General features: G+C 40.1%; 3 protein-coding genes across 9 annotated transcripts; 2 read left to right on the top strand and 1 right to left on the bottom strand.

Moving 5' to 3' along the window:
- Positions 1 to 1,693: 1,693 nt before the first annotated feature.
- Positions 1,694 to 2,323, top strand: LOC103716482 (flowering-promoting factor 1-like protein 3). The gene has a single exon (XM_008804493.6). The coding sequence runs from the start codon at positions 1,697 to 1,699 to the stop codon at positions 2,075 to 2,077; it is 381 nt and encodes a 126-aa protein (XP_008802715.2). The 5' UTR covers positions 1,694 to 1,696; the 3' UTR covers positions 2,078 to 2,323.
- Positions 2,324 to 7,859: 5,536 nt separating this feature from the next.
- Positions 7,860 to 14,916, top strand: SCL30 (SC35-like splicing factor 30). Of its 7 annotated transcripts, none has more exons than XM_088703661.1 (9): positions 7,860 to 7,995; positions 10,375 to 10,544; positions 10,722 to 10,799; positions 11,739 to 11,903; positions 12,012 to 12,052; positions 13,672 to 13,744; positions 13,839 to 14,021; positions 14,537 to 14,682; positions 14,770 to 14,916. In XM_088703661.1, exons 2-8 carry the CDS (start codon positions 10,390 to 10,392, stop codon positions 14,658 to 14,660), a joined length of 819 nt encoding a protein of 272 aa, XP_088559787.1. In that variant the 5' UTR covers positions 7,860 to 7,995; positions 10,375 to 10,389; the 3' UTR covers positions 14,661 to 14,682; positions 14,770 to 14,916. The 7 variants fall into 7 exon arrangements, with proteins under 7 accessions (XP_088559787.1, XP_008802723.1, XP_008802722.1 ...); XM_008804501.5 differs by having other exon boundaries at positions 7,873 to 7,995; positions 14,537 to 14,686; XM_008804500.5 differs by having other exon boundaries at positions 7,877 to 7,995; positions 10,380 to 10,544; positions 14,537 to 14,686.
- A 1,403-nt stretch (positions 14,917 to 16,319) lies between these two features.
- On the bottom strand, positions 16,320 to 19,999 carry LOC103716483 (receptor-like cytoplasmic kinase 176). Its single transcript, XM_039125042.3, has 6 exons — positions 19,390 to 19,999; positions 18,636 to 18,964; positions 18,396 to 18,531; positions 18,052 to 18,194; positions 17,825 to 17,948; positions 16,320 to 17,150 (listed from the first exon to the last, which is right to left on the bottom strand). Exons 1-6 carry the CDS (start codon positions 19,451 to 19,453, stop codon positions 16,693 to 16,695), a joined length of 1,254 nt encoding a protein of 417 aa, XP_038980970.1. The 5' UTR covers positions 19,454 to 19,999; the 3' UTR covers positions 16,320 to 16,692.
- Between the last annotated feature and the right edge of the window lie 451 nt (positions 20,000 to 20,450).

Here is a 20,450-nt window from a genome sequence, read left to right as displayed (position 1 = left end):
TTTTTGTTGAAATAATGTACTTGATGGCTATCTATTTTCATATCTTTTTTCTAAATATTTTATACTTATTAAAAAATTTTATTATTAAAAAAAAGATCTCATTTACTGAATCCATCTTAGGCCTCCAAATATATTGGGCCGCCCCTGAGTGGGGCCTCTACATTATAAGCATTATTTTTGTATTCAGTAGAGATTTTACTCTTGAGCCTATGCTGCTCTTCAATTCTAATGGAGTTCAAAACTTGATCTATGCAGTTACTACATATCCCTATTGATGAGATATTTACAAAGAGCAAAGATACAGAACCTTGGAAACAATTCCTTGGTGCAGTAAATCCAAAAACAGTAATTTGATGGAAGGTATTGGAGTTAAATTCTGTCATATGTTGGTGACCAAGCAAGATTCAGTAACTCATCTGCACAATGTATTGCATCAATGACATATAAAACATGTTTGCTAAAGAATTGAGGTTAATAAATATATTTTTGAAAGTTGGAAGTTCCTAAATATAAAGATACAACAAATAAACTTATTCATGATTGTCATTTCTACGCTTGCGAATTGTGGCTAGGGGTGACACTGGGTTGAAACATGGTGCTTAGAAGAGTCATTAGTCTAGAAGCCAACTTGTTTAATAAACAAATCATTGGATTTTATCTGTAACCCATAACAAAAAGGTTGGGTTGGGTGAAGTCTAAGATGACATAGTTATCAGGTTGACATGTTTAACCTATACATTAGTCTGATACATGTAACTCAAGAACTGCCATTCTAGATCGTGATGGCTCATTCTAAATTATGGTTAATAGATTTTGAAAATCGAGTCAAAAAATTGTTTTTTTTTGTATTTTTACCGTATCAAAGAAAGGGGTAAAAAAAAAGAAGTGGTTAAAGGCAGAGAAGAAATGGAGATAAGAAGGGTTCTTGCACGTGTCAGTTGATAGGTCTTTGCGTGAGAGTACGGTAAGGTCCCTTTTTAATGTCCCTCGAGGAGACTGTAACGCCGGATCTCCTCTGCTTGGCGGACGAGTCAACCATAGTAATTGATTTAACTAGAGATTGAAGGCGTGCAAAAGAGGGCAAACAGCTGCTACTTGACATTCGCGGATTACTGTAAAAGCGTGGTGCCTATGAGGCCACACATATTTATTGAGAAGCAAATTGTGTAGTTGACTGAGTTGCTTCATATGAAGTTCATTATTTTGAAAATTTTATTTAAAGAAAGAGTGATATAGTGTTGGATTCTTTATCTATTTTATTGTTTTTGAATTTTGTTGACTGCATTCATACTTATAAAGTATGGACGGCCGTTAGAAAAAAAAAAGAAAGAGAAAAATCGAGCCCGGCCCCGCGCAACCAACAGGGCGGGACTAACGAACAGTCATCTCACACCTGACAATGGCCGGCCCGGCCCAAACCCATCACGTGTGCCAGCGAATTGTACGCCGCATTGCACCGTGTCGTCGTCTCGTGAAATCAATAGTACTGCTTCCGGGTGTCTCGCACGAAACGCACCACCTCTTCGCGAAACGTGGCAATGGAGCTTTCTTTTTTTCTGGTTGCCATGCCTAAGAATCCTGTCAAAATCAGTTTTCTCCAATGGTAAGTCACCACGTGTACATCATCTCGGGAAGGGGACCTATAAATCCACCCCGCCCTCCCACCCCACGAAGACGAGGGAAGCGGAGGCGATCGATGTCGGGGGTGTGGGTGTTCAAGAACGGGGTCGCGCGGCGGATAGAGAACCCCACGAGGGAGAGCCTCGAGAGCGCCACCGCCTCGGCCGGCGGCGGCGGAGGTGGGAGGAGGAGCGAGCTGGTGTACGTGCCCACGGGGGAGGTGGTGGGTTCGCATGAGGAGCTGGAGCGCCGGCTGGGGGAGCTGGGGTGGGTGCCGTACCTCGCGGGGCGGCCGGAGCTTATCCAGTACCACCGGGGAGCTGCCTCGCCGGACCTCATCTCCCTTCCCCGCCGGTTCGCCGACCTCCGGTCCATCCACATGTACGACATCGCCGTCAAGAACCGCTCGTTCTTCCTGGTCCGGGACCGTCCGTCGACGAGGGCCACGGTGAATTGATCTCCCCGTGCCTAACCTTCCAGAGTTTTCTTTAATTTCTTTTCTTTTATTTCTCCGGCGAGTATTTGATTATTTAATGATTTTCTTTATATTGCTTTTGAATCATGGAATGAACACTTTTAATATCATTCTCATCCTTGCATTTCGATCTGGTTCCTAGCGGATAAGTGGTCTTGGAGCTAACTCACTCCCTATCAATACGTTGGTGGGAGTTCATCCGTATAATAATTATTTTATTAAGGATATAAAAATTTCTGCTTATTAAGTACAAAGTTATGATTATGAGGACTTGCATTCTAAGCTAAGTATTTTCTTCTCTAGAATAGAAAACATGAGAAACAAACCAACCACTAAGTTTTACGTCACACCTTATTCAAAGAAAATATAGTTATTATATGATTAAGAAAATTGGTCCCTTAGTTAGAAACTCTTTAACAACATGGACAAGGAAATCATGATCTTCGACAGCAATTTAATTTTCTTTACCAATAGCAAGGGACAAGAGAAGGGGAATCACAATCCTTTGGTAGTGATTTAGTTTCTTTTTTAATATGCATGTTAGGTTGGTTAAAGAAAAAACAAGTGGTAGGCTTGTGAGATCGTAAATTTGATAGGAGCCCGCCGGAATGCATGACAAAATTAAATGGAGCTGAGTAGTTACGGGTCTTTGTGTTTGCACGTTTTTTCTGCAAAATAAAATGTTCTTAGGATAAAATGCTACTGTACTAATCCAGAAAAAATATTTAAAGAGATGACTCCCACTAATTTTGCTTCATTTAACGGCACGCTTCACGATGCCAATTCAGAAGGGGCAACGACATTACACCACACCAGCTGACTGGTTTTTTGTGTTTTTTTTTGGGTTCCTCAAGCATTTTTTTTATTCTTTGTCTTAGCCATCATTAGAAGTGGAATTTAAGATTTTGAATCCAGCAACATATATGACACGGTCTAAATCCAAGGCAACACTCTTAGTTTTTTCGTTTGTGACATTTTCTAAGGAATAGGATTTTCTTCCTGAAAGAAAAATGATTTTTCTTTTACTTTTATGCTAATAATAAAAGGAGCATGGTCCATAACTCCATTTGGTTCTTACAGCTTGCAGTATTTTGGTTGCCTGTTGGCCCTCGCCCCCTTTTACCAATTTTATTTGATATAATTAATGACTATATTATCTAATTAAAAATCTACATGCACATTAATTTAGATGCCCAAGCCTACGTGTCACCCCCCTTTGTCTCCATCGAAAATTGTCTGGCACTAAAAGTATTTTTTAATAAAAATATAATATATATATATATACATATATATGGAGAGAGAGAGAGAGAGCGTGCGGGCAATGGATTACCTGAATTACACATGGTATTATAGATGTTGAAGTTTTAATTTGAAAAAAAAAATAAACTAATTTTATCATCTAAATTTTAGTTAGTTTAAATGCTTTTAAAACACCTTTTATCAGAGCATCTTCCGAAGAGTTAAAGAAAATATTGATTTCTGAATAGATATAGTATTTCAGAAACATCACGTATTTTTGGAATTGTCTCATCTCCTCGGTCACTCGAATAATGTCTATAAATAGACTCTAAGTCTAGCGCTTTGTGACATATCCAAACACATTATTTCCAATCCCTTTTTCTCTGATACTCTATCCCTCATAGCGCTGCTTCCAAGATCAAGAAATTGCTTTTCTAAAATACTTTTTTTCTAATTTTCTATTTTCTCTTTTCTTTTTGGGAATCAGAAGAAAGTTGAGCTGACGGATTGTTGTACCTTAGGGACGAGATTGAAGTAAATCTGTATGTAGGAAAATGATTCATATTCTTAAGGCAGTATACATCGTACGCATCGATTCAAGTAAGATCTTTTCAATCTTCTAAACTTATTTTACTAGACTATTCTTTTATAAACACTATTCTAAAATAATAAAAACATCAACATAACAATTTCTAGGCTATATTTTTCTAACAATAAACTCATAATTTTTGGAAGATCTTTATGTGAGAATCTAAGTTGAGCTCGGATCTGAGACGTCCGATGCAGGTTACCCTATGCATGAATCGGAGAGGATCCGTACTCATCTAAATTTTCCTTTTGCAACTATATTATACATATTTCCGATCCATCTTAGCACTTCCCCGTCTTCTTTCTAGATTTGTCATGTAACAGTAGATTTTATTCCACGATTATGTAGTGATTTCAACCCTAACTCTCACCACTTGGCCGATACTGTACCAAGGTGATTCAGACAATTGTAGTCACTTCTTGGGATATGGTTATATAGATCTAGTACGATCCTTGGCCTTAGGATTTTCTTTTTAATGATGCAAAATTGTTGCAGGTGTTGGTGGCTGACCCATTTGATTCGCTACTACGTTCTTTTCAGGATTTTACTATGATATGTAAAAGTTCTCTTTCCCAGTTGATCAACTAACTTAGTTTGTGAATGTGATGGGTTGGGTTTGAAATTTGATTGGTCATTCTACATGCAAGAAGGTATCTTTTTTTGAATTAGCGTCCGTCTGATGTTTCCTCTACTTAATTAAATACTTTATAGTATCCAGGGACCCGGGGAATGGGTTGCAGAGGTTAATATTCTTGGTATGGTCAAGCAACCCGATCTTGTCAAATTAGTGGGTTATTGTGCTTAAGATGATGAGATGGGGATACAAAGGCTCCTAGTGACTATCCAACCTATGTTATAACCCATGGTGGCTATCAAATTATAAGTTATAGCCCATGATTGTTATCAAATTCCATGTTATAGCCCATGGTGGCTATCTAACACACATTATAGCCCGTGGTGTCTATCCAAATCCCACGTTATAGCCCATGGTTGCTTTCTATGTGTCAGTATGATGCTATAATGAGGTCAGTCGAAATTATATCTTATCCGTCAGATTTACCAGTTATTCTTGTCAGATTAATTATCACATATACAATATATTTTTTTTCGAATTTAAGATATTTTTGTTCATATAATCACGTTCTCAACATTTGATATGTATAATAACCACATAAATATATTTGTATTGGAAATCATATAAAAGCACATCAGTCTTATGCCAAATCGATACAAAGCTCACGGTGCAAATCCAGTGATACATACCAATAAACATGTGTGTGTATATATATATGGTGATTCAAGTATAGAGATTCGTACCTTTATCTAAGATTAACTAACACAATAATCACTGACCTGCTTCAGGGTCAACGAGTTGGGGTGTAGAGTGTACCGATTAAAATTTTCTTGCACAGATGACTCTCCCTCTATAGAATAAAACTTGATTATTAAAATAAAATCAAACAATGGACTAGTAATCTAGATCGCCTACCCACTTCTACTAAGGGTCCATCACCCGGTCCCCCGAGTCTCCTTCACCACCTACCTGGTTCAACTAAAAAGAGGCACCAAGAGAGAGAAAAAGAGGAAGAAGAAAGAGAGAAAATTTAGAGAGAGGGAGAGAGAAGAAGAGAGATAATCTCTCTCTCTCTCTCCTCTCTTCACGAACAACCCACCCCTTTCTCTCTTCCTTATCGCAATCCAAGAGGGCGGCAGCCATAGTGGCTTGCCCCCCACTTGATGGTGGCCATGATGGCCGCAACCTCGGCCAACCAGCAGCCGACGACGACAAAATAGGGAGGATGAAGAAGAAGATAATATAGGGACTGTCCTGTTTCGTGCGTTCCACCAGCTCGTTGGCCCCAAATCAAGTAGTGGTGATGGCCATGGAGCCGGAAAACTAAGAGAAAGAAGAAGCTTGACCCATTATACCTGTCCAACGAAGTTCCGGCGGCGTTTCCGGTGAGGAATCAATGAGGAGATTCAGAGAAGAACCTTTGGATTTGTGGCTATACCTCGAGAGATTAGTGATGGAATTTAATAGAGGAGGAGGAGGATTAAATAGATGAAGCCCCCAAATTCTAGATGAACTCGAATGGCCTTCGATCTTACCGAAATCAGAAGAGGAAGAAGACTTCGAGTTTGGAGTCTTCTTCTCCTTCTTCTGCTCCAATAGGGTATGCTCTGGCTAATGGGTCTATTCTTCTCGCACCGGTCCATTAGCACAAGTAAATTGAGCTGGGTTGTTACGGGTCAGGCTGGGCCTGGCCCCTCTGGCCGGCCCACAAGCCCAAAATCTGAGTTATGACATTCTGAACCTTGTTTGTATTTTATTTGTTATTTGAGTAACATAGCCATGATGCAGAACCCAGCTCATGACAATGTGTTTGCATTACTTCTCGGTTGGATTGAATTCGTGCAAGAAATCTCACCGGAATTCCCATGCGGTTATCAGAATCTATCCACCAAGCGGCTTTCTTATCGAGTTAGAAGCATGCAATGGATACCGGATTGGATCGTTTGATTGAATTCACCAGGTTTCAATACTATGCATGTGGTGGTTGTTTAATCCAGCAATCGAGAAACTATGAATCCAGTATTGGTAGTGTTTTGTTTAACACATTACATGAAGCTGTATCTGGCCCTGGTTGAGGCCGTTGAACCACTACAGACCGGCTGAATTCCATGTATGCTTGACCAAGTTTTTCGTTCTTCTTCTTATTTTTATGGTAAAAGGGGGGCAAGACTTGGTACTTCAGGAATACGTACATAAGGGACTATACACTGAGCTTGCAGAAGCCAATACACATGCATCGCTCACCATGCAAGATGTCAGCGCTGGTGGATGGGGACAGCCAACACCACAAGGTTTTGAAAAGGGGCTCACCTTCTCTTTCACAAATCCATCATTGGATCATCCACTTATTATTTTGAGATCTATACAAGCAGATGAATGATAAAGTTTGGAGTGCTTTGAAATCTATATTATTAGTGATCCAACAATGAATTCATGCAAAGGTAGAGGAAAGATACAACCCGGCTCCCAAAGCCACCCTTCGGATCCAAGACGGGCACCATCGAACACACACTCAGTTCCTGCGACACCGAAGTCCAAATGCAGAAATCTCTAGCTTGCTAGAGTATCCACAGCAAGGCTCGACGAGCATCCATTAGATCTTGTGCAGTGTTCCCAGCCGGCCCAAGTGAGTCTAGCGGCCGACCATGAGGCCTAAGGGATTTAACCTACCCTGCCAAGAGAGTCGGAGCTACGAGAGAAGGCGTGACGATTGTAAAGGAAGCAACATTGCCACCACCCACAGCCTTCAGATTAGCAAACCCAAACCAAAACACTCCATGCTCTTCTTCTCTCAGGGATCAGGGATCAGATTTTAAGCCTGTGCACCATGGCACCATTATACCATTAGACTCTTAACATGGGTCCCACTTGCTCCTGTCTATAAGTAGGGATGCAATTGAGCCAAGCTTGCTCGGTCTAAACAAGCTTGGTTTGAAATTAACTCCGACTTGAATATGAATATTGAGAGCAAACTTGTTTTGTTTATCGTCATTTCAACTTTGAATCGAGATTAATTTCGAGTCAAGCTAAAGATGAGACTAATTGATTAAATTAAATATTCTAAATCATGCTGGAAAGTATAAATCAAATTAAGCTTGAATCCTTCAAACTCGGCTCAAATCTGGATTAATATTTAATAAAATTTAAATTTAGACAAACACTCTAGCTTGAAATAATTTAAACATTGTGGATTGCTGGACTTCAAATCTAACAATTCCCGGGTCTATCTTTAGCTCAATTTGCAGAGCCCATATTGCTGGTTCGAGCCTATAGCCTCAATCCGGCCTGGTTTCCCCAACCAAAGCCCGAACCGAGCCGCTCGGATGGTTTGAACACCCCTATTTATGCGACCCCAAGGGCCCTCTCGGCCGTTCCAAAAGCTCGAAAATTTTTTGGGGGCAGGAGCGGACGAGCCCAACCCCTTTTCTTGCTGCCTTCTATCTCACGACCTTCGATTTTCTTCCAATCTTGGGTCCGCACTGCACACTTTTCCTCCAGGTATGAGCTCTTCTTCGATCGCTTCTATGGATTATGATCCGCAAACGATCGGGGGTAACCCTAATTTCAACCGTGCCTAGCATTCCGATTTCTCTTTCTCAGATGCGATTTAGGGTTTCTTGTTTCTATTTCCAAATCAGGTTATGAGCTCTCTGGGTGTATTTAATGTTCGTGAATGTTTATATGCGTATTATATTTCTTTGATTATGCCTGGATTTTTTCGAATCAACGTTAGATTTATATTTGGTATATACATGCAGTGAATCTTTTCCTAGAACGTTAAAGAAATCTACGTTTCTGGAATTTCATCTTAAGATCTATAATACAACCCTAGATCTGAGATAACTCTGGGTTTCCATTAAGTCTCAGTGAACTTGATGTAACCTACCATCCATATTGGCGATTCCTCTGCTCATTGATGCGATAAAACCAACAAAAGGAGAGACCGTTGATAGAAAGAAACTTCAAAGTGTTTTCTTGCGCAAGAATCAGACGTGAGTACTGTTGACGCGCCTTTTAAACCCTTAGAGCTGCCCTAACTTACAAGTTGAAGCCTTCTAATTCCTCACCGGAAGATCTCTTCTAAAGTTAATTCGAAAGAATGAAGAAAAGGGGAAAATCTCATAAATATGATTTCAGTTTAAGAACTGGAATTTTATAAGGGCCTGCCACTGCCAAGCGTAGTGGCTGATCCCCATTGAAGAGATAAACAGCCGTGTTTGTCCTGATTCACCCAGCATCTTGTTCTTTTGGCATGCTGAATTCTGTCTCCTTAGTTATGAGTTGCGGGCCTTAATGCGATAGCCGCTCCCCCTTAAAAATATGGTAGGACGCTTGAAATAGTTTAATGCTTAAAGCTGTCAAAAGCATAAGCAATTAATATAAGCTTTAATGCCAAGGTTTTTTTAAGAAAAAAATCTGATGCACCTGTTTTTTTTTTTTTTAACTTAACTTCAATGTTTCTTCCTAACAAAAATAAAACCACTCAAACCCAATTCAGGGCCCTTTCATGCCCAAAAGTCCTTCTGTTGAATCTTGTCGTGTGATCCTCTATCTTGATCAAATCAAATGTCTTGTCTAATGAATTTTTATAGTCTCATGAGCTGTGAATTGATAAATGTTGCTTTAATAGACATGGAAGATCTTATAATCTTTCAAAAAAGATCCAGACTATTGCATCACTTGAGCATGTAACTAGATATGGAAGATACATGACCATTCAGATTGAGATATGATCATGTAATGAAAATCCATTGAATCCTAACAAGGAATTACCATGGTTTGGGGTTTCCATTGGTCTGTAGATACCTGACAGAAACATGATTTTAGTTCCTGATTCAACAATTTTCATATTCCAATCCAAACATTAGGATTATATATCTAACCCCAAACTGTAGTCATCTAGTCTATTCATTATTTTGGAACCGGTATTCTAAAATGCAGTTCATGGTGCCATCTATGCGCCTGCATGTCTGGAGGCCTCTTGGTGCCTGCACTACATTGGGGCTTGTGTGCATAATAAGCTGTCAGGCACCTATGTAGGTCCAAGCAGCTTGTTGATGCAGCCTGAGCATGTATGCATTGTGATGGCAAACGGTAAGTCACTTGAAGAAGATTGACTTTTGAACATCTTTTTGAAAATTAGTAGTTTAAATATCACATGTTTTGTTTGTTAACTAGGTATTTTAAACTTAGTTATAAGCCATACATCCGCGTCGCTTGTTTTTTGGTTATTCAGCATTTGATAATTCATAATTTTGTTTGTTGCATTAGTTTACTCGAAATTTGAGCATGGATTGAACAAAAGTACTATTTTTTTCTAAGATTAGTATCTCATGCTATATCAAAATAAACTCAATTTTTTTGTGGTTGTGGCCTACGAAATATACAACCATGATCTGATTGGTTAGGTATATCTTCATTTTTTTCCTCTCTATAAGTTGACTCAGGCTTGGATAAAAAATCATTCAGAGTTGGGGGGAAAATCTATTTAGCTCTCTGGGTGCATGCCATTTTACCTATCAGATCGTTATTTTACACTTGCACTGCCTTTCAAACAATGCTTAATATCCAAGAAAACTTATAGTCGATTGCATTTAAAGTGTCCGATAATGCACAAGTCTTCTTTGAAAACAAAATAATTGGATGATGAGATGCCTCAGGCTCCTCTGAAGTTCTTGGCACGTATCACAGACCATGTACAAATTCATCTTCCTGTTGATCCCTGTTGTTTCTAGATATAGGAAATTAAAGACACGTTATAGGTGGTTCTTCCATCTTTTGTCTTACTTTGTATTCTAAGATTTAAACTGCATTAGTTCCATTTGCTGTCCTTGGTTATCAATGTGTGATTCAAGATAAAATTTTGGTATGTCTTAGTATAGTTGCTCTATCATGAGGAGGTATAGTCCAGCCTACTATAGTCCTCCAAGGAGGGGATATACTGGAAGGGGAAGAAGCCCACCAAGAAGGGGATATAGTGGGTACAGTGGCCGCAAGGAGCAGAACAACAGGAGTCTTTTGGTCCGCAACATTCCCCTAAATTGCAGGTAATGATTTCTTGCTTTGGATATGATACTATGATAGTGAATTTTGTGTATTTAATTTTTGGTTAACTATGTTAGTTGAGGGAAATATATTACTATTCTGGAGTCTATACTTGAGTGATTTATTTATGGAGTAATTTTATGTAGCCTTTTCCTTTTGTCTTCATCTTTGGTTTGCAGACCGGAAGACCTTCGTGCTGCATTTGAAAGATTTGGTCCAGTAAGGGATGTTTACTTGCCAAAGGACTATTATACTGGGTGAGCGTTTGTATATTAAATCAGTTCTTCTTGTGATTGCATAATCTTATTTCACTTGTTTTCCCGTTTGTCACATGGCCTGCAGATTTGTACTGCCATTTTCCTGTTCATTCTTCAACCGTTATTATTTTGGATGGTAAATAATTGAAAGCTGCTTTGAGGTTTCATAAAGGCCAAAAATATATTCAGTAACACTTACAAGGGTCAATCAGTTTGACCACTTAGTTTCCTTACATTTTTAATTACTTTCCCTTTGACTATTGATTGATTGATTTCTTTAAGTATGTAGAAAGATCTTTTTTCCTTTTCCTTTTTTGGTAGAGGAATGCTTCTTTTGTAATAATATCATCCGCCTCTCTTTTGCTTTCAACATGAATTATTTTTTGAACTGGTTCTCAGGGGTATATTGGTTGAAGTAAATACAAGCCTTGCATTTGTTGAAGACACACTGTTTAGCATTGTCTAACCTTTTCATTGGGTTGAGGGGTTAAGTCTTGTTCAAATGAAGAAGTTCCTCCTGTTTGGAGAGATTTTAATTCCAAGTCAAATTTAGTTTGGGGAAGACAAGATGGAATGCTGATCTTTGGAAGTGGGTTGCATGAGAAGATAATTGGAAGCAATGTTGATTACATTCGTGTTGAAGATTTTGAAGTAAATGCATTATATGAAGTTTCTGTACATAGTCATTATAGAAGAAACATCGGAAACTAGTGCCTGGACTGCTAACCACTTTTTGTGACACTTGAGTGCCCTTTTGATGGAAGTGCTATTAAGTCATTGTCTGTGCTCCATCAAGAACTATAGAAGGCATATTAAGTGATTTCATTGTGACGGTAAACTTAGCAGACACATGTGGATTTTCAACCTTTTCCTAGTTGTTTGGTTTGTTAATGATGCATTTTCCTTATTTGAATATGTATTTTATTATGTCCAATGCAGGATGCCCCGAGGATTTGGATTTGTGGAGTTTGTTGACCCTTATGATGCATCAGAAGCCCAGTATCACATGAACCGACAAATATTTGGTGGTAGGGAGATAACTGTAGTTCTTGCTGCAGAATCGAGGAAAAGGCCTGAAGACATGCGTAATAGAGCTAGGCCTAGGTATTTAATGACCTTTTTCATCTGACTGATTTTGCTTGATAATTCTAAAATTGGTCATGATATTTTGTCTTTAGATTGTGCTTACTTGTGAGCAAATCTTTTGTACAGAGGGCTTTCTGGTCATGATAGTCGCCGTTCTTCTTATTATGGTAATCCCTTGTTTCATTATTATTATGTAAATTTCTCATGGACCTGCAGTTTGGAAGTGATGAATATTGTCATCAGTGCTTGTGCATGTTTATCCATTTTGTCATATTCTTATTTATAGATAACAGCAAAGCTCATCCGGAATCTGTGGTTTAAATTTAATAAGATTCATGATAAAGAAATGGAAGCAACTGAATTGTTATATCAAGAATATTCATTTTATGATTTCCTTTAATATTTACTAAACAAGCAAAGTTGATTTTCTCAGAAAATGTGCATTGAAATTTCTATTTTTATTTTGACCCACTGAAGTTATTTTGCATCTAGATACAATGTGAGATTTCTTAAAATAAAATTCCAATGTTAGATGTTAGTATCTCTTAAAGATATCAATTTTTTATATATTTCTGATCATTCATTTCTCATTGGTTAAATTCATTATCATATTTCCTTTTGAGAGAAAGGGAGAAGGACCCACATATTATAATTACCTAGATCTAAGTACTTGGGGATGCGCCACTGAAGATTTGAACCTAGAAGGCTGGAACTTTTGCTTCTTTAATGGAGGGTGTGACTGCCTAGGGGCTCGATACACAAATTCATAATAATAATTCTTTTAGAGACTATTTAATGTGCTTGTTTGATTTTTGCTCATTTGTGCTGATTCTTTGTTCAAACAAGTTTCTGTTTGCCTGTTTGAAGACATTATGGTAGGCAGTATGTGGTCATGGGATCATCTTGCTTGATGGATGCAGATGAACCAGGCCTAAGCCAATGATCTTAAGTATTTTATTTTCAATACGGTGGTTCTGATGACCCAATTCTAATCAATGTAAAATTTGGCAAGTGGGCCACTCCATTCGTCTGATGCATCCGATGCTTGTTCAGTTCCCCTTCCTCTGATGCTCCCTTTGTACCTTTTGTGCTTTATTATTTGATAGGCAAGTAAATAAATTTTTACTCTGTACCTCCGCAATTATGAATCTATGTAAGTTGTTTTCCCCCTTTTTTGCCCCAACTGTATACTTAATTTGGAGTGGGCCAGGCTTGTAGTCCCACTGTGAAAATTGATGATGCACGCCTCTTTGCCTGACTTTTATCCAAATTAGTATCATGCGTCATGCTGCAAGATGCTGCTGTCAACTGTTTGTTAATAGGAGAACTTTGCTAGGGTGAATTTCTTTCAAAATAATTTTTAAATTTATGATTTTTCCATAAGTTGACAAGCGTATAATTCTAAATTAAAGACTCATGCCTTGCATATGGCCTGATATGAATGCACTTTTTCTGAGTTTTAAGTTGGCATTGCTGTTTGCATCCTAGCATCAAAGTGCACAATTTTGTATTTATAAAGTACTCCCAAGTATATGATTCATGTCTTTTGCTGTTGCATGGTCATAAACAAAATTTCCGTTCTTTCTAAATCATGAATATTTGGTTGGTTGTTTACTCTCTATATGGTGGTCTTTGTTTGGGAATTTAGTACGATATAGTATTTACTTCGGTGTTAAATCGTAGTAATCTAATTCTCTACAAGTTGCATGCACACTTTGTTTGGTAAGCAACATGCATCTAATCTCCTACTGGGAATTTTGTTTTTTTTGCATGATGAATGTGATAGGGCGCTCCCGCTCTCGTTCGGTGTCTCGTTCACGCTCTCCTCGCCACTCGTATAGGGTTAGACAGCGGTCACGGTAGGTGATGCAAGATGAAATTTGATATGAGGAAGCAAATTATTGACCCAATAGACAAGCAGCTCTTTGATGTCCCCTCTTCTTTCATCAACAGATCATACTCACCTGCCCCGAGATACCGAGGTGACCACTCTGTTTCCCCAAGGAGAAGGCAGTCAGGTCATACAAGATCCCCAAGGGAGAATCCACCACAATGTGATGAGGATCGAAATCGGAGATTGCACTCTCCAAGTCAGAATGATGCTCATCATAATCAAGCTGACAACAGGTGTGACGAGTAAGTTGAATCCTACATTTGTAAGTGTCTTTATTTGTTAATTATTTAGACGATAGTCTTACAAATCTTGATCATGTTTACAACTTGGTGCCGACTGTTCCATTTATTACAAAAATAATTGGAATAGAGTTAATTAGTGATTTCATTTTAGTGATTCTTATAGAGTTCATCGAAGTTCATATCATGTAGTGAACTGATGATTTTAAATATCAGATGTGCCCATTAGTGTTTAGAGCAACTGTATTTGGCATATGCAGTCAAGGCAATCCAATCATCTGCTGTAAGCTATGAGTTTAACAAGAGAGGGAGGGAGAGAGACGGAGAGGCCCCTTAGGTGCTGGCATTTGGTCTACACTATTATAGGGCAGCTTTGTGTCTCGTTAAATAAAACTAGCTGCTAAATGAACAGTATAGTTTTTTCTTCCCGCTTCCTCCTTTCACCTGATGCCATCTTGTTTTTTTTGATTATATAGGGGAACTGATGGATTTGTGGTCTTATTGTGATGCATTTGCAGAAGGGATTCATTTGATGCTGAGGAGGGATCACGTTCCCGTTGGAGATCACCAAGACAAACCTCAGGTTCACCTCCTGGATCACGTTCGAGGTCTGCTGATTCATCCCCTAGGCGCAACAGTTGATGAGGAGTTACTGGAACTCTGGGCAAGTATGATTTTTTTGTTTTTGTTTGCTATTAGAGTTTTATGCATCTGAATGACTATAATTTGCCTTGTTTGCTGTATCTTGCAGTTCTTGGGTTGCTGTTTCTCATTTTACCTTTTTGGATGTCATGATATACGTTTCTAGGACTGTTTGTTAGGGTTTTATTTTCATGGACAAATGCTTCTGTGGCTGTAACTTATAAGCAGGATGTTATGGAAGATATGCTTTCATGTCTCTCCCCCCTCCCAACCGCCCCCCACCTTCCTCTTTCTCTAGAGATCCTGTGCATGATGAATGTGTTGAAGATTGCTTTCTTAGTTCCAAGCTTTGATGGGTGGCGTTTGTCAGATGAGACTGCACCCGGCCAAGTGGAGGCTTATTAGTGTAGTTGAATATGCATACGGCTGGCTTTGCCCCATTGATACCCGCTATTCTTTGGGTACCATAAGCATTTTAGGGGGGCTTTGTGCATCTGGTCTACTTTGAACTCGACTTTAAGGTTCCTAAATCCCACTTGACGTGCTAAAGATGAGGTAGTTTATTATGTTGAATAATTTATTTTTGGGCATTTGGTTAGAGAAAGAGGTGTAGGAATAAATAAGTGCACGAGTTTTTGTGATTATTGAAGAATAAAATTACCCACTTTTTGGTGAATTTAAAGAGTAATTGGGTACAATCGCAAATGGGAGGAAATAAGTTCATTTGGGTGAGAAAAAAATATCCAAATAAGTGGCCTTATTTGAACACGGCTGTACCATGACGTCTTGGGGCGTTTGGTTGGACAATCCCCTTGGAGGATGGTCTCCCGTTTATCCCGTCTATCAATTGCACCTTTAGAGAAAATGATCTGAGCTTATGAGGATGCTATTATCGTAATTAACTTTGCATATGGCGATTTTTGTTATTTACCGATCAGAATACATTTGTACATTCTGTATCTGTTTTGTATTTATATTGGTTAAAAATAAATATGAATATGAATTATTGTATTTGATCAATAAGTGCGTTCCATAATAGTATTTGCTTAATAAAAACAGATACGAGTATCAATGTATGCTGTCATCAGATTTTGATAGGTTTTCAACTCTGACCGTGAGGCTCAATTTTATACACCAAGACTCCTTATGCATACTCTTTTTGGGTGGGTTTTTTAGAACTAAATACAGCTGTCTCATATGATTCAAAATCTAAATTAGTGGATATACAAAATTAATTTTAAATAGCTTTGGAACATATATTCGCTTCTAATGCATGATTTTTTATTTTTTTATTATTTTGAAATCTTGACTTTATATCTAAATGTTTAATAGTAATTCATGATTTTTTTTTTTAAAAAAGTCATCCAATATTCTTAGTATTAGTTATCCTATATTCATGGTATCTAGTAGTAGCCATCTATTACTTTAACTAGTCTTTGATTAATTGGAGTGTTGTATCACCACCTTCAAGATCATCTTGCCAACATTCCAAAAGGACTCCTGTATACATTCCCTAGGGTTGATTTCTAGCGAACGGTCCAGTGAGGGATATGATTATGGTCCTAAATTCCTAGCGAATCCATTCGTTGAAGAAGGATATTGGGCTACTATCGATGGGCTTGCATTAGCCATGGAAAAGAAATACTAAAGCAAACTAGATTAGATTAGAAGTAATTCTTCAGCTCTGGGGAAAAAGTATGCATCACAAAAAGTCTGCTCTACGGAGAATTTACATGCCGAGATAACTGAGAACGGTCAGCCCCAGATAAGAGAGAAACAAAAACTCTTTCATCTGCCGAGTATATATATCTAACATTATAAGCTCCTGGTAGTCATGACATTCTGATCCGAGACGTCTCCTGTAGTGGTGATGGTGAAATACCTTTCTGATACATCATACAGTATAAGAAGAGTAGCACCAAGTAGCTATACAATAATAACACACAGGCATATAATTACAACAACTGAGCTCAAGTATTACCCGATCCTCCAGTCCCAGAAGCCTTCGGCACCCCCACCATGGATCGCTCGGCTAGGAACGAAGAGGTGAAGCCGATGGTCTCGGATATGCAACTTTTCTAGTCCCAGCCTCTTCCAAACTTCTATGGCCCAGCTTGTGGCCGCTGCTCCCAAGGCTCCTAGAACTCGCTTTTGGTTCAGACTGAGAATGTTTTGCAGCGTCCTTGTTGTCCTGAAGCTGTTCCAACGTTGATACCACTTCATCCATGGTGGGTCTGAACTTGGCTTCTGTGGATAGGCAATGTAATGCAAGTGCAGCAGCCTTCTGTGCTGCTGCTAGCGAATACTGCCCCTCGAGCCGGGTATCCAAGACGCGAAATATCTTGCGTTTATGCGTGAGGTAAGGCCTTGCCCATTCTACCAGATTATGCTCTCCAGGTGGGCGATTCTTGTCGATGGCACGTCGTCCGGATAACATTTCTAGAAGAACGACTCCGAAGCTAAACACGTCACTCTTGGCAGTTAGATGACCTACAAAATTGGAACCATGTACTCTACAGTCAGGGCTTCAGAATGTAATGAAAAGGAATGAAGCACATCACGCGATTCCCCTAGCGAAAACCGTGCGTAGAAAGTCAGCAGACCATAGAATGGAAATGTGCTCCATACAACCGAGCTGTAAACATTGAAAACTCACACACCATTCGACTTTGAATCAAGGCGCCAACTTCTATATACAGATGATCAAACTGTGTATGCATCTGTCTGTGGGCACGTGCGATAAGGTTCTGTAGTTACAAAGAGTTTTATTCTAAAGCCCGGTTTTCGATTGAGGTTATGACAAAATTTAGAAAAATACAGTATATCTAATCATAGCATTGGCAATTTATTAGGAATTGAAGTTCAATAAGTATCGGTTCACATACAAATTTTGTTTTGTTAATCTCACATATGATGTGTGTGACCGGACCTAGTTTTGCATTCTTTTTTGTTAACATATCAGACAAATGCTCAATACCTAACAAGCAGTCTCTGATCTGTCTAGACTTCAATAGAGGAGTGTGGGGTATTGCAGATCGAGCAGCAAGTCTCAAAAGAGTTGCGCGTAAACAAAACTTCAAACTCAAACTTTCCCATGGCATTCTAAATATAAAGCTAACCAAGTTTATGTAAGAGTGATAATAAGCGGCCAGCTGGAAAAATACCAGTTGCAAGATATTCGGGAGCCGCATATCCATATGTCCCGATAACCCTGGTAGAGACATGGGTCTTGTCACCAGTAGGACCATCCTTTGCCAATCCAAAATCAGAAAGCTTTGCGTTGTAGTTCTGCAGCCATGAAACAGATTTTATTGGAAAGGTGCGTTTACTGTCGTTTCAATGGGGCACAAATATATAAACGCAGAACACCAAGGTTTGTAGCTTCACGTACCGAATCAAGGAGGACATTGGAAGTCTTAAAGTCACGATATATGACTTTTGTTTCGGCACCATGAAGATAAGCCAGTCCCTTGGCAGCTCCAAGTGCAACCTTCATTCGAAGGTTCCAAGGTAGAGGTTGGAAGTATGACCCCCCTGCATCACCATTTCATCCCAGCAACCAGGAGTTATTTACCATCTAAGAAAACCACAACGGACCATTAGCATTTCCAAAACACGCCGGGGACATGCTACATCCGACAAGGATTCCATTTCCTCCACTCAAACATAAAGCACCCATCCAGTACCATGAGAAGCAAATTCAAAAGGAAGACCGCAGGCTAAAAGCAGACTTACTTCTGAAAAGATGGTTCTCCAAGCTTCCCCGTGACATGAACTCGTAGACCAGCAGGCGGTGTTCGTCCTCCGAGCAATATCCGATTAATCTCACAAGATTGGGATGGTACAGCTGACCCAGGTAATTGACTTCTGCCTACGGAAACGAAAACGAAAGAAATTGCAACTCAGAATATGCAGCAATTCTGCCGCGTTTTGGCAAGACAGCCCTGCTGTAGAGAAACAAGGAATTATACTCACCAACCATTCCCTATGACCCTGGAAACCTTCATGGTTGAGCCTTTTCGCAGCGATGACCATCCCAGTCCCAGGCTTGGATGCTGTCAATGCATGCTCATCGATCCATCCCTTGAAGACAGAACCGAAGCCCCCCTCTCCCAATACGCTATCGGGGCGGAAATTCCTGGTGGCGGTTTTGAGATCACTGAAGGTGAAGCACCTCAGCTTGGAAGATTGCAAGATCTCATCCTCGCTACGAGAAGTCAGAGCCACGGAAGATGAGGATGCCCGGCTGCTAGAACCACTCATCAACCCATTTCCGTCTTTGCTATTATTCCTAGAGTTTACACCTGCAAGCGCCAAACAAGACTTATTCCTTCAAATTGCGCCATCTCGCGAGAAAAGATCCCATAGACAATAAAGTAATATGAGATGATCCTGTCATCCCCTAAAATCCGGTCTAAGAGAAGAACCCATCAAGTTAAAGTAACCTTTCGCAAGATCACCGCCCAAATCTATAGCCCAAGAGAATCGAAAGACCCAAACAACTCAAGCACGCAGGCAAAATAAATGATCATGAAACTTTCTAATTAAACTAGCTGACTGATAGCAAGCAACAAATATTTTTAAATTGAAGTATAACTCTCTAAACAGATCAAAGCGCAACAATCTCAACTTAAAGACCCCCCAAAAATGGATAAAGTCATCCAAAAAACCATAGCCAAGCATCAAGAGGCCTCGAAAACCAAAAAGCCTCACCACTTCATCATCATACCTGAAGCTGAAGCGCTGTGGCAGGGGCTCTCCGCCTTGATCCTCGCGCTCCAGCAGTTCCCCATCAACAAGAACCTGAACAAAGATGCGCAACCAAACGAGAGGAGTCCGCCGCCAGATCCGCAACCAATACCACCGGATCCGGCCACCAGACGTTCTTCCCCAAACTGCAACAATCCCCGACCACCCACCCACCCCCAATTCGACGCCCTTTAAACCTCAACACACAAGAATACGAGTGGGAAAAGGCGACGCCGACCACACGCGAGATCTGCCTCGCCGTACAGATCTCCAGTCGCCAAATCTAAGAAACGTGCCCTCCGAATCAAGAAAGAGAACCGATTCCGATCCTATCTTCAGAAAAAAGATCAAAGTGAACCAGCTAGAATCCAAGAGAAAGAGAAGCGCGGGCGAGCCAGGTCGAAGCTACGGCTTCGCCCTTCCTCGAGATCCTCGAGTCTCCGATAGAGAGAGAGAGGGAGAGGGAGAGGGTTTAGGGAAGATGAGGGGAAATTAATGGCGGGCGCTTGCCCTGCTAAAGTGCCCGACCGCCCATCCAGATGATACATTGACTCCTCTAATTCTACGGTCGTACTGCTCTCGTGGCCGGTAGAGAAATAGAGCAAATCGGGCGTGAGTATATCGGATTCGATATTCATGGAACTGTTCAGCGTTCCAGATACGGCCCTGTGGTGTTCTGGCCGTTGGATTTCGATATGATGGATGATTGATGGCTCGTGTGCGAACCTCGTTGCGCTGGCTTGGCGTCAACGTGGATAGCGTGTCTCGTGATGTCAGATTTGGAGGGAATGTACGGCTGCGATCTCGTGGGTTAGTGCGTCGTGTTGACGTGATGGATCCGGTGGGAACGGGGATCCCGGACATGGAGCGGTGTGAAGGCGTGGGCTTGCCGCCGACCAACGGTGGGCGGCACCCAACGTTTTCTCGAAGAAGACGACAAACTTGACGACGAGCAGCTTCACCAATTTTTTCCCCGCTGGAGACGACTCACGTGTGTAACTACGGGGCCCACCGAGCTACGAAAAGTCCTTGGGAGGATGC

Source organism: Phoenix dactylifera, chromosome 8 (assembly GCF_051530095.1).
Source record: "Phoenix dactylifera cultivar Ajwa chromosome 8, Ajwa_hap1_PhDact_Kaust_v1.1, whole genome shotgun sequence".
In the NCBI taxonomy this organism is placed as follows: domain Eukaryota; kingdom Viridiplantae; phylum Streptophyta; class Magnoliopsida; order Arecales; family Arecaceae; genus Phoenix; species Phoenix dactylifera.
Note: the sequence above shows the minus strand (reverse complement) of the source record. Positions and strands in the feature narration are given on the sequence as shown.